This window comes from Solanum tuberosum, unplaced genomic scaffold (genome assembly GCF_000226075.1).
Source record: "Solanum tuberosum cultivar DM 1-3 516 R44 unplaced genomic scaffold, SolTub_3.0 scf00076, whole genome shotgun sequence".
NCBI classification, from domain to species: Eukaryota; Viridiplantae; Streptophyta; class Magnoliopsida; order Solanales; family Solanaceae; genus Solanum; species Solanum tuberosum.
The window spans coordinates 1685387-1698054 of NW_006239000.1; the positions used below are offsets into that span (position 1 = coordinate 1685387).

General features: G+C 30.8%; 1 protein-coding gene across 1 annotated transcript; it reads left to right on the plus strand.

The window, feature by feature from the left end:
- The first annotated feature begins 8112 nt into the window (after positions 1 to 8112).
- On the plus strand, positions 8113 to 10429 carry LOC102602813 (small ubiquitin-related modifier 2-like). The gene is made up of 3 exons (XM_006346134.2): positions 8113 to 8259; positions 9892 to 10041; positions 10187 to 10429. Exons 1-3 carry the CDS (start codon positions 8176 to 8178, stop codon positions 10250 to 10252), a joined length of 300 nt encoding a protein of 99 aa, XP_006346196.1. The 5' UTR covers positions 8113 to 8175; the 3' UTR covers positions 10253 to 10429.
- The last annotated feature ends 2239 nt before the right edge of the window (positions 10430 to 12668 follow it).

The window sequence follows — 12668 nt, forward strand, 5'->3', positions numbered from 1 at the left end:
TTTATTTTTTTTCCCTTCCTTTTTTTTTTTTTTTCCCCCCCCCCCCCCCCCTCTATTCCCTTCTTTATATATTCCTTATAATTGAGATGCATTTTTTGAGGCCAAATAACCCAATCTTATTCTATTTTATTCTTGTAATCATTCAGTATATATCAATTACTCTTGTCTCAGCTAATTTCAATTTTTTTTTATTCTTAAAACTCGAACAATTCCTAATTTTATGGAATAAATAATCTCAATTTTATATCACTTGCAGCTTAATTGTTGAGAATTTGATTAAACAATCACACTTTAACATTTATCACCCTATCTATTTGTTTCATTCAATCCTTCTTTACCCATTTTGTAAACGTTTAGGGGTCATTTGGTAGTTAAATTAGAAATAAGTTATTTATGTATTAATTTTCATATAACTTACGACGTTTGATAGATAGATATGAAATACATTATTTATGTTAATTTAGAAATTCACATAACTAACACATGTACTATTATTTTGTGCTGGATAGAAGGTGAAATAACTAATAAATATATAATTAATTCCTATATAATAAATTCTTGTATAAAGTAATACACAGATTCACTCATAACTAGTTTTAAATAACTAAGATGTATATAACTCTAATCAGCTACCAAATGACCCGTTAGTATCAAAGTTATTGAATAGGTAAGTCAACAATTTTTGAACTATATAATGTATTTTACTATCCAAACATCTTTTGAAGTCTTTCTTGATTGAATTAAGGCATATATTGTGGTATTAGTTAGTAAATGCATACAATATAATTCATTTGGTCATGTGGGAACATGCCAATATACAGGTCTATATTAGTGGCCCCCCAAAAAACTAAAGAAATAAAGTTCCTTCATTATATACCATGATTTCTGCTATGGCTATTAATTAAATTAGTCTGTATTCCCACTCTTTATACATAATATTTTTTACTAATATTTCCAACTTTTTAAATGAATCTTTCAAAAGTGATAGATATTTTTTATTTTTTTTTGGACACTATCTATTCTTTTACATTTTTGTACTAGCTAGGGCGATTGTTTAAGTTAAAATTTTGACCTTTATTTTGATTGAATTTTTTTTGTGTGTGAGAGTATAATTGATTAACTGTGGAAATTTCTTTTACTTTCTTTTGAATATTTCAACATGTTTAGCAGGTTATATAAGTTGAGACATTTCACAAAAAAATCAAAATCATAATTTTCTATTATATAAATATATATAAGTTGAAGTCGAACAAATTCTAATCATCAATTTTTCATAATGTAAAATATTAATTTCAAACTTTAACATATGAAATCATAGCAAATTAATTTAATATAAAAACAATATATGTAATATTTTTAAAAATCATAGTTAGTGAATTGAATTTTTTCAACGCCATACATACTAGGCTCACCCCTAATTTATAAGACCAGAGAAATTGGTTTCTAATTCTTCTTTTGGCCACACCGTCCATTATTATGACCATTCAATTGTGCCGTTCGAATTTTCGACCAAACCACCTACCATAATTTAATTCATATATACATATATTTATATATATACATATATTTTTATATATATATATATATATATATATATATATATATATAATACAAAAGATAGAAAATAATGAAATGTTGCCAAATTCGTTCTAATTGGAATATAATATTGTAGCTTCGCCTCTGATAAGGTGGACACTTGGTCCATTAGGTTTAAATAATATGAATACATTAGGTTACTGAACTGTATTTTCAACAAATTCATTATAATTATAATTATTTTATTTTTTTAAAGGTTTCAATGTAAAGATATGGTCATTCTGAAATTGAAAATAATCCTTTTATATTAATTTAAGTAATTATTGACGATTGAAAGGTTTCAATGTTTTTGTGTGGAAGTTCATTGTTCTCTGTTTTACCTCTTCATTTCTCATATTTGCTTTCGATAGATGGGAAGATTTGAAGGTCGTGGATAAGAGGAGAAAGTTAGTAGGTAATTTAGAATTGTCTTATTATTAGCTTATTTAGGTATTTGTCTGGGTAATATAGAGTATCATGTCGGTCGTATTAGTTGTCTATTCATATAGTCTCTAGTTTTTCGTATATGATATTACTTATTCATATGTTTTGGTTATCACACCTTGTTGTTGTTTTTGTTACGGTTCCTTACATATATGTTCTGCGTTGTTTTGTTTTGTACTAGCTATATTGTTGTAGTTTTTACTTTTGATGTCTAGTGTCTATTAGGTTGTTCTTGTACTTTTTACATTGTTTTCTTCTCCTTTATACTTTGATGAGTTGCACTTGAGCCGAAGGTTTTTTAGAAACAACCTAACTACCTCCACGAGGTAGTGATAAGATCAGTGCACATTCTATCCTTTCCAAACCCCACTTGTTGAATTTCATTGGATATGTTACCCTTCGAGTTGGTACTATTAAAACGTTACCAAATGAATCAAAAAGTTAACACAAAATTCAATTGATTAACTAGCTGAGCTTTCACCTCGTTTGTGAGGGTTCAATTTCTCACATTTATCATTCCTTTCCCCGTCATTTATTTATGTTTTTCTTAATAAATAAATAGAGTAGTTAACACAGTAAACTGTGAAGGGTATTGGTAAACTTTAAAGTTACAATTATATTTTGAGGAACTTTCACATATAACCACTAAAAAATAGTCTAATTACGTTCCATAGCTATAATTTGCTAATTACGATTCGTAGCTACATGTTATAGGGAGGAGAGTGGCAAGCGAGATTGAGAAAGGGAGGAGTCTGGCAAGCGAGAGAGGGTAGAGAGTGGGAGAGAGGTGACTTGTATATGTATATCGTTTAGATAATTGTAGATTATACATATGTATTTGTATATTTTGGCGAGAGAGATTGGGAGAGGGAGGAGAGAGGCGAGCGAGAGAGGACAATAATTTGTGTACTTGAGTAATATAAAGTCTAGAAATATACAAATATAATAAAACTTAAAATAACGAATTGATACAAACATAAACATGTGAACTTTAAACAATTATACAAAATATATTATACAAATTACATTATATAAATTATATTATACAAAATCCGAAAACTACACGTTTATATAAATTTTAAAAAGTTATACACAAAAAGATTGAATGTATATGATGACAAAACTGAGAAATCAAAGGAAATCATCGTTATATACAAATATTAATAATTGTATATAAATACAAATCAAACAAAGAATTATTAGTTGCGAATTATACATATACACACGTGGCTAATTATACAAACTCGAAGTCAGCCCATGCAATTAATGGTCAATATTAGTCACGAGTGATAATTATAGCAAATTATAGCTATGATGAGTAATTAAGTAGTATAAATTTGCTTAACCATGTAATTTTCTCCTCTTCTTTTTTTAATGTGATTCTAATTTATTTATTTTTAAAAAATAAAATAAAAATGAGAGGTGACTAATCAAGTTGGTGGAAGATGGGCCCACTGGACTGGGCTTTGGCATGGTCAAGGCAAATCGAATAGGGCCTGGCCCACACCCTTAAGTCTTCTTTTTCAACTAAAGCCGACTCATTCTTTTTCATTTAAATTTCAAAGACATGGTGGGTCCCATTTTTCTCTAATGAATTGACACCTGTCCTTATTATAAGCCGCCACGTTTGAGATCTCCCGCCTCTAAATTAGACCACCAAAATCCAGATTTTCCTTTCTAATTACTACTAAGATAGAAAATAATGAAATGTTGCCAAATTCGTTCTAATTGGAATATAATATTGTAGCTTCGCCTCTGATAAGGTGGACACTTGGTCCATTAGGTTTAAATAATATGAATACATTAGGTTACTGAACTGTATTTTCAACAAATTCATTATAATTATAATTATTTTATTTTTTTAAAGGTTTCAATGTAAAGATATGGTCATTCTGAAATTGAAAATAATCCTTTTATATTAATTTAAGTAATTATTGACGATTGAAAGGTTTCAATGTTTTTGTGTGGAAGTTCATTGTTCTCTGTTTTACCTCTTCATTTCTCATATTTGCTTTCGATAGATGGGAAGATTTGAAGGTCGTGGATAAGAGGAGAAAGTTAGTAGGTAATTTAGAATTGTCTTATTATTAGCTTATTTAGGTATTTGTCTGGGTAATATAGAGTATCATGTCGGTCGTATTAGTTGTCTATTCATATAGTCTCTAGTTTTTCGTATATGATATTACTTATTCATATGTTTTGGTTATCACACCTTGTTGTTGTTTTTGTTACGGTTCCTTACATATATGTTCTGCGTTGTTTTGTTTTGTACTAGCTATATTGTTGTAGTTTTTACTTTTGATGTCTAGTGTCTATTAGGTTGTTCTTGTACTTTTTACATTGTTTTCTTCTCCTTTATACTTTGATGAGTTGCACTTGAGCCGAAGGTTTTTTAGAAACAACCTAACTACCTCCACGAGGTAGTGATAAGATCAGTGCACATTCTATCCTTTCCAAACCCCACTTGTTGAATTTCATTGGATATGTTACCCTTCGAGTTGGTACTATTAAAACGTTACCAAATGAATCAAAAAGTTAACACAAAATTCAATTGATTAACTAGCTGAGCTTTCACCTCGTTTGTGAGGGTTCAATTTCTCACATTTATCATTCCTTTCCCCGTCATTTATTTATGTTTTTCTTAATAAATAAATAGAGTAGTTAACACAGTAAACTGTGAAGGGTATTGGTAAACTTTAAAGTTACAATTATATTTTGAGGAACTTTCACATATAACCACTAAAAAATAGTCTAATTACGTTCCATAGCTATAATTTGCTAATTACGATTCGTAGCTACATGTTATAGGGAGGAGAGTGGCAAGCGAGATTGAGAAAGGGAGGAGTCTGGCAAGCGAGAGAGGGTAGAGAGTGGGAGAGAGGTGACTTGTATATGTATATCGTTTAGATAATTGTAGATTATACATATGTATTTGTATATTTTGGCGAGAGAGATTGGGAGAGGGAGGAGAGAGGCGAGCGAGAGAGGACAATAATTTGTGTACTTGAGTAATATAAAGTCTAGAAATATACAAATATAATAAAACTTAAAATAACGAATTGATACAAACATAAACATGTGAACTTTAAACAATTATACAAAATATATTATACAAATTACATTATATAAATTATATTATACAAAATCCGAAAACTACACGTTTATATAAATTTTAAAAAGTTATACACAAAAAGATTGAATGTATATGATGACAAAACTGAGAAATCAAAGGAAATCATCGTTATATACAAATATTAATAATTGTATATAAATACAAATCAAACAAAGAATTATTAGTTGCGAATTATACATATACACACGTGGCTAATTATACAAACTCGAAGTCAGCCCATGCAATTAATGGTCAATATTAGTCACGAGTGATAATTATAGCAAATTATAGCTATGATGAGTAATTAAGTAGTATAAATTTGCTTAACCATGTAATTTTCTCCTCTTCTTTTTTTAATGTGATTCTAATTTATTTATTTTTAAAAAATAAAATAAAAATGAGAGGTGACTAATCAAGTTGGTGGAAGATGGGCCCACTGGACTGGGCTTTGGCATGGTCAAGGCAAATCGAATAGGGCCTGGCCCACACCCTTAAGTCTTCTTTTTCAACTAAAGCCGACTCATTCTTTTTCATTTAAATTTCAAAGACATGGTGGGTCCCATTTTTCTCTAATGAATTGACACCTGTCCTTATTATAAGCCGCCACGTTTGAGATCTCCCGCCTCTAAATTAGACCACCAAAATCCAGATTTTCCTTTCTAATTACTACTTAATTAATGGAATTAAAGCTTCATTAAGAGAATAAATAGTATACGTTTGAGTCTAGTGATTTCAAATTAAAGATAGGACCTTAGAGATATGTAGAATGTATCAGAATATTTTAAAGGTCATAATACATAAATATGTCATTTAACTTGACTTTAACTGATATTTCTACCCTCTAATTTTGAATGTGACTAAGTAGACACTTAAACCAGTATAAAATTGAATATATATACATATGCATCCTACGTGGCATAATGCACGTAGAACACCACATAGGATATAGGACGCAAATTGCCTCGTAGGATGTCAAGTAGGACGAATATATCTACTTGTTCAATTCTATACAAGTTTAAGCATCTATTTGTGCGTATTCAAAACTATAGGACATAAATGTCAAATGAGTCCAAATTAAAGAACATGTTTATGTATTACACCTATTTTAAATTATTGGCCAAGCTTTTACAAAAAAAATTAAAAGTGCATAGGTAAAAATAATTTTTCAAATACTGAAAAATCTATGATCAAACGTTAGCTAATTGTTTGAAGGTTGTACACAAAATTGGTTGTTTAAATGTGATATTGTTAACCACCAAGTTTGTTCACTATGTTCTCAAGAGAAGAACAACATTTCCCACTTGTTCTTCACATGTTTTGTTTTTGCTAAAATGTGGAGGAAACTTATGACATGACAAGGTGTTCATATGCATCATATATGTTGGGAAGAGAAAGTGGAATGTGCTATCCAAATATGCAAATGGAAGAAGGCCTAACTTAGAAATATATAGTGAAAATTAGTGGCTGAAGTTTACTACATGTGGATTGAAAGAAAGCAGAGAGCTTTCAATAACAAGCAATAAAACATTGACTCTCTTGTTAAACAAATAGTACAGGATGATAGGTGTCAAATGAGTGTGTTGGGTTAATTTTGAATGAATTAAATTAGTTTGATTTAACAAATGATCGGGGTTGATTCATTCAAAATCTACTTACGTCGAAATAGATTGTGCTAAAATGGGTTTAAATGCGAGCCACAATTTATTTCGTCCATTTCTTATTAAGTTTTAATTATTTTATTTATCCTTTTTAATAAATATAACTGTTTATTCATTATGTTTATATATAACATATCAAATATAAAAAATATATTTAAAAAATAATAATTTGACAATATTTTTCATGAGTCAATTTATGTTACATATCTATTCAATTTTTAATGAAATAAATAAACCGAGTTGAAATGAATTGAATAATAATTAAGTGGATCAATAACTTGTCCGAACTTAAATAAATTGGACAAATTGAATTTGATTTCACAATCCGGTGCACATTCACAAGATTTTCATTTTTATCCTTATAAATTATTGTCAAATTTATGATTAAAATAACTAATTCCAATACTAACTAATGAAGGGTAAAATTGAAGAATATTTTAAAAATAGTCTTGAAGATTGAACAATTAAGTTAATTTGAAAAATAAAAAATGTTTCAATAATTCAATTAATTTGAAATGGAGGGAGTATCAAATATAAAAGACTATTTTTCTCATTTTCTTCAATACGTAACAACCATCCAAACAAGTGGTCAATAAAATGACTTAAAATTACGAGATCACTTTGAGGCCAATACTGTCATTTTCTCCCATACGTTACAATCATTCAAACAAATGGTCAAGAAAATAATTTAGAGTCACGAGGTCACTTTAAGATCAATCCCGTAGTTTTCTCTCATACGTTACAATCATTCAAACAAATGATCAATGAAGTAACTGAGAATCACGAGGTCACTCTGAAACCAATTTTGTCGTTTTGTCTCATACGTTACAATCATTCAAACAAATTGTCAATAAAATAACTGAGAGTCACGAGGTCACTTTAAGATCAATCCTGTCGTTTTCTCTCATACGTTACAATCATTCAAACAAATGATCAATGAAGTAACTGAGAATCACGAGGTCACTCTGAAACCAATTTTGTCGTTTTGTCTCATACGTTACAATCATTCAAACAAATGATCAATGAAGTAATTGAGAATCACGAGGTCACTCTGAAACCAATTCTGTCGTTTTCTCCCATACGTTACAATCATCCAAACTAGTAATCAATAAAGTGATCGAGAATCACGAGGCTTAATAAATGTTGTACATTGAGCTTAACTTGGTTCATATCCTTTCTCACTTGTCCTTGGGGCAAGGAAACAACATCGTTTAGACGTGGAACAAGATCATCCGTCAGATTAACCTTAGTTTTCATCTACACCGTACATTTAATCTCTAGAAAAAAGGCCCCATTAGTTGGGTATAAGAAGGGTTTTCAGAGCAGAAAAAATGGCAGATATACAGTGAGAACGGAGAAGAGAAGAAGAAGAAATAGCAGAGAAAAATGTCAGGCGTCACTCAACAGGAGGAGGAGAAGAAGCCCGCCGCCGATCAGGGAGGTCACATTAACCTCAAAGTCAAGAGCCAGGTTTTTTTTTTTCATTTCATTTTTTTTTATTTGGCTGCAATTATATATGATGCTAATTGTTTTAGTTTTTGATCAAGTGATTACTTTGATTATTTTTTTCTGTTTTATGGACTGTGATGTTTGTATTAGGTTTGAAAATTGTGTTTGATGAACTAGTTTTTGCAAATTAGGGATGTTAGTCATGCTGCTACACTTTTGATTGTTATTCAATTTAGTTACCAGGACGGAGTAATTTGTATAAACGAGAAGTTCCTGTGCTGTAGTTGTGCACGGTTTGAAATTCGTGGAGAAGGGACCTGATGATCCTTCTCCACGTATATATCGGGTTTTTGAGCATTTGGCGTATGCCTAACCCACACATCATGTGCATCCTGCTCTGATCTTACGACTAGATGGCGAGACTAAAGCCTCTGGGGCATAGAGAAGAGTGTGGATTTTAGCTTTCCTTTTCCTGCTGATAACGGATGGCAAATGTTGATGTGTAGTTAGTTTAGCTGTGCTAGTTCTCGATCAGTTTAGTTTGCTTGTTTATTCGATGTATATATTAGCTATACTTAACGAGTTCATCGCTGAACTCAAAAAGGGCTTTTGGGATGAAGATAAAATGTGGATATATGGTTGCTCAATGTAATGTGCTTGTGTTAATGTATTTTTTTGGGTTTCCCATCTGGTGTCTGTGCGCTCATTGGAGTGTGACTATATACAGATCATGCATTACAGGGCCCATCCTGAGACATCTGGTTACTGGTTAAGGGTGGAGGGCTTGTGTTTATGTTAAGTTGCTCTTGATTTGACATAAATATTTTAGTGTGTTCCACACTAGGAGTGTGGCATAGTGGTCAATGAAGTGAAGGAGAACAAGGTTCATATCTAAGGGTGAAGGCAAAAGAAATTTGGTGATTTCTTCTTATCTGTCTAAACCGACTTAACCTTGGGTGATCAGAATTAGTTGGTACTTGTGTTAATATGAGGTAGTACATATATGGTGGAATAGTCGAGCTGCATGCAAGCTGTCTCATCTTTAAAAAAAGAATGGAAAATGTTATTAATGTGTTGCGAGTTTACATGGTAAAGCTATTGTTTGTGAATATACAAATCCACGTATGCTTCCATTACCGCAATAGATAGTATCAAAAGGTATATCAGCTTGATACATCCATCCCCTTCTATTGGACCATTGTCCATATTCTCATGCTGAATTCCCGTTTTTTCTTCTTCTGTGCCTTAAAACTGATACGTTAATCATGTTAAAACTAAACTTCCTACCCGAGAAAGTTCAAAAAGCGGAGGCAAAAAAATAAACGGAAAAATTGAATAAATAAATGTTGAATTATTTTTCTTTCTGAACATGCCTCATCTTTTTGGATCATACTCTAAAGAAAAGAAACCTGATGAACTCTGATAAAAAAACAGAATCACAAATGCTGTATGTTAGTATTTAAGAACTCTATACTTTTTGTTCCATCTTGTGTGAATTTGTTCTTTTAGCTCGTCTGTTTATCTTCTTTCTTGTTTTGGCTAATTTGTGTAGCCGGAGTAGGTCAGTATCCTCAAATCTTGTGGGATTATTCTGAACGACAATAATCCATGTTCAGCATTACTAAATTTCTGAAGTCGACGATTTTTTTGTAGGATGGAAATGAGGTGTTTTTCAGGATCAAGAGGAGCACACAGCTGAAGAAGCTCATGAATGCTTACTGTGATAGGCAATCTGTGGACTTCAACTCTATTGCCTTCTTGTTTGATGGTCGCCGCCTCAGGGCTGAGCAGACTCCTGATGAGGTTTTTCTCTCTCCCCTTCTCTTCACCAACCAACGCTCCTCTTCATGCTAATTGTATATATAATATATATGTCCACATTTTCCTACACTAGATATAATCAGTAATATGTTGTCTCATTACTTTTGTTTACATATTCTTTCGACAGCTCGAGATGGAGGATGGAGATGAAATTGATGCTATGCTGCATCAGACTGGTGGATCTTTGTCTTAGATTTTATATTGGAGGGTTTGGGATATCGTAAATTAGATTATATTCGGTATATGCTGACCGAACTTTTTAGAATGTGTATTTTAGTCTGCACTTTGGTGGTCCGATAACAGTTGTTTATGGATGGTCGCAGAATTTGGATCTTGAATCTTTGCTTCTAGTTAATTATCCTTTTGTTAACTCCTGGTGTTCGATATATTCGTGCTATGATCAGTTTCTGGGCAGGGGGAAGGGAACTTTCCTCTGTGGTATCTATTAGTTTTAGAGATTTGGAGGTCTTGTGAAGTTGGTTTTGAAGCAAAGCATAACTAATGGATGTGCTTTGTAAAACTGACAATTCGTTTGTCATAGAAATCCAGCTTCTTATATTGCTTCATCTACACTGATAAGGTTGTGTAGAGTCGTAACTCGTAAGTATTCCTTCTTCCTTAGCTAGTGGTTTCAGGTTTGAATTTTGGGTATGAAGTCATGTACGTTAGTGACCGCTTTACCTCCAATGTGGTGCTTTTCAGTTTGAACTTAGATTTAGTTGGATTAGTATATCACATATCGAGTTCGTCCATGTGGTGTTGTTTCTTATCATTTTTTTTCTTTAACCACGATTTCAAATCAGAGAATAGATTGGGAATGACGGATCTATTCACTTTATTAACAATTGAGCAATATCTAGTGATTTGTCTGACATGTTTGCCCTTGGGGATGACAACTAGCCTATGAAAACATGATCGTTCGACCCGTTGCTTGCTCATTTATTAACTCAAATTGTTTTGACTATTCTTTTTTTTTACCCATATAAAAGCAAATCTCATGCTTTCGTTGGCAAGAGATTTTGAACTTCAGACCTTCAACATGGAAGTTCCAAGTTCAACCACTAGGCCACCCCGAAGGGTAACGTGGTTACTATTTGTTGCTAATGAAGTTTACTCTGTGATTAGTGAAACTAATTTAGAACAAATCCTAAATATAAGTAAAGTAAAATTAACTAGACCAGGAAATTTAAGAAGAATTACTCTAAATAGCATCTCACTCAATCGCTTAAACTATAGATAACTATTAAATGTATAATCGATGTATAATCAATGATTATAGCCATTGGATATATAATCTGTATAAAATTTATGTATAATCGGTGTATAATATACGTAAACTGGGTAGAGAAAGTAGACAGTGAATTCATTGGGCTATTTATGTAAAGATACCAAAATTTATAGGAACACATGTCATGGCAAAGTCAAGAACTTCTCTTACTCATATTTAACATGTACATTAAACAATTGTATTTATACGAAGATTATTTAACTGATCATTTTATATGATGTGCACAGATCTTATTATTATCTTTCGTAAGATTGAAAGGTTGTTTCTAGACACTTGAACCAAATATTCTAATGTTTTTCGACTTTATTAGCAGATTAGTAGCAAAATAGAAGAGGATTCCTGATTTGAAAAATCTCACCCACTTCAAATTATGACTTAACAAGTGTAAGAAATATAATAATTAAAGGCTGTAATTTATAAATTAATTCTTTTTGGTAGTTAAAGCATCTGAATCTAAAATGACTGAAGTCAACCTCAATGTGTAATCAATATACACAAAGATATTAAACAGACATTTCATATAGTATATATGAGATTTTCATTTTTTTAGTAAAAACAAGTGGAATTCATTTTTCATTTCTATTTTATCACTACCCACGAAACACATATGGGTGTTAAAATAATAATTTAAACATTGCTTCTATTAATTATTTGAAATTAAATCCACATATTTATATTTATTTATAGATTAAATAAGAGCACACAACATGTCACAATTTTCAGTTAAGAGTTCAACAACAACATATTTGCAGTAATTTCACAAATTGGGTATGAGATGGGTGTGAGATAAGTTGATTTCGATAAACTGTCGTTCCAGTAAAGTATATCAAATCAACTAATCAAGTATGAAAAAAATAAATAGTGAAAAAGTCATGTTGAAAATAATGGAGAAAAAGACAGTAGTAACAACAAGTAATATATACGATTACTAAAGTTACCAATTTTTTTAAAAAATACTATAATAACCGGCAAAAAAACACATATAATAATTATAAGATCGAAGAATAAAATAGAAGAAAAGTAATAAATTAAAATATCTGATTTGATGTAAACGTATAGTAACAAGTGTTTACGCGTATCTTTTCATACCTATCAACTTTTTACACTTAATAATTCTATATGGTAACAATATTTTGAATTTTTGTTTATTTGTTTAGTCAACCTACATAAATGTGTTACTTTTATAGTGTAACATCAAACATGTCAATACCCTGACATATTGATGAGGAAATATAATTGAGTTTTTTTTTTAAAACTAAATGTGAATTAATAATTCATTACCTTAAAAGTCATAGCAATTACAATGAATATATATATATAT

Bases quoted from the DNA above. Each gene is read 5' to 3' on its own strand.
- LOC102602813 (XM_006346134.2), top strand. From the start codon at position 8,176: ATGTCAGGCGTCACTCAACAGGAGGAGGAGAAGAAGCCCGCCGCCGAT. The intron at 8,260-9,891 runs GTTTTTTTTTTT...ATTTTTTTGTAG, and splicing joins ACCTCAAAGTCAAGAGCCAG to GATGGAAATGAGGTGTTTTT. The intron at 10,042-10,186 runs GTTTTTCTCTCT...TTCTTTCGACAG, and splicing joins CTGAGCAGACTCCTGATGAG to CTCGAGATGGAGGATGGAGA.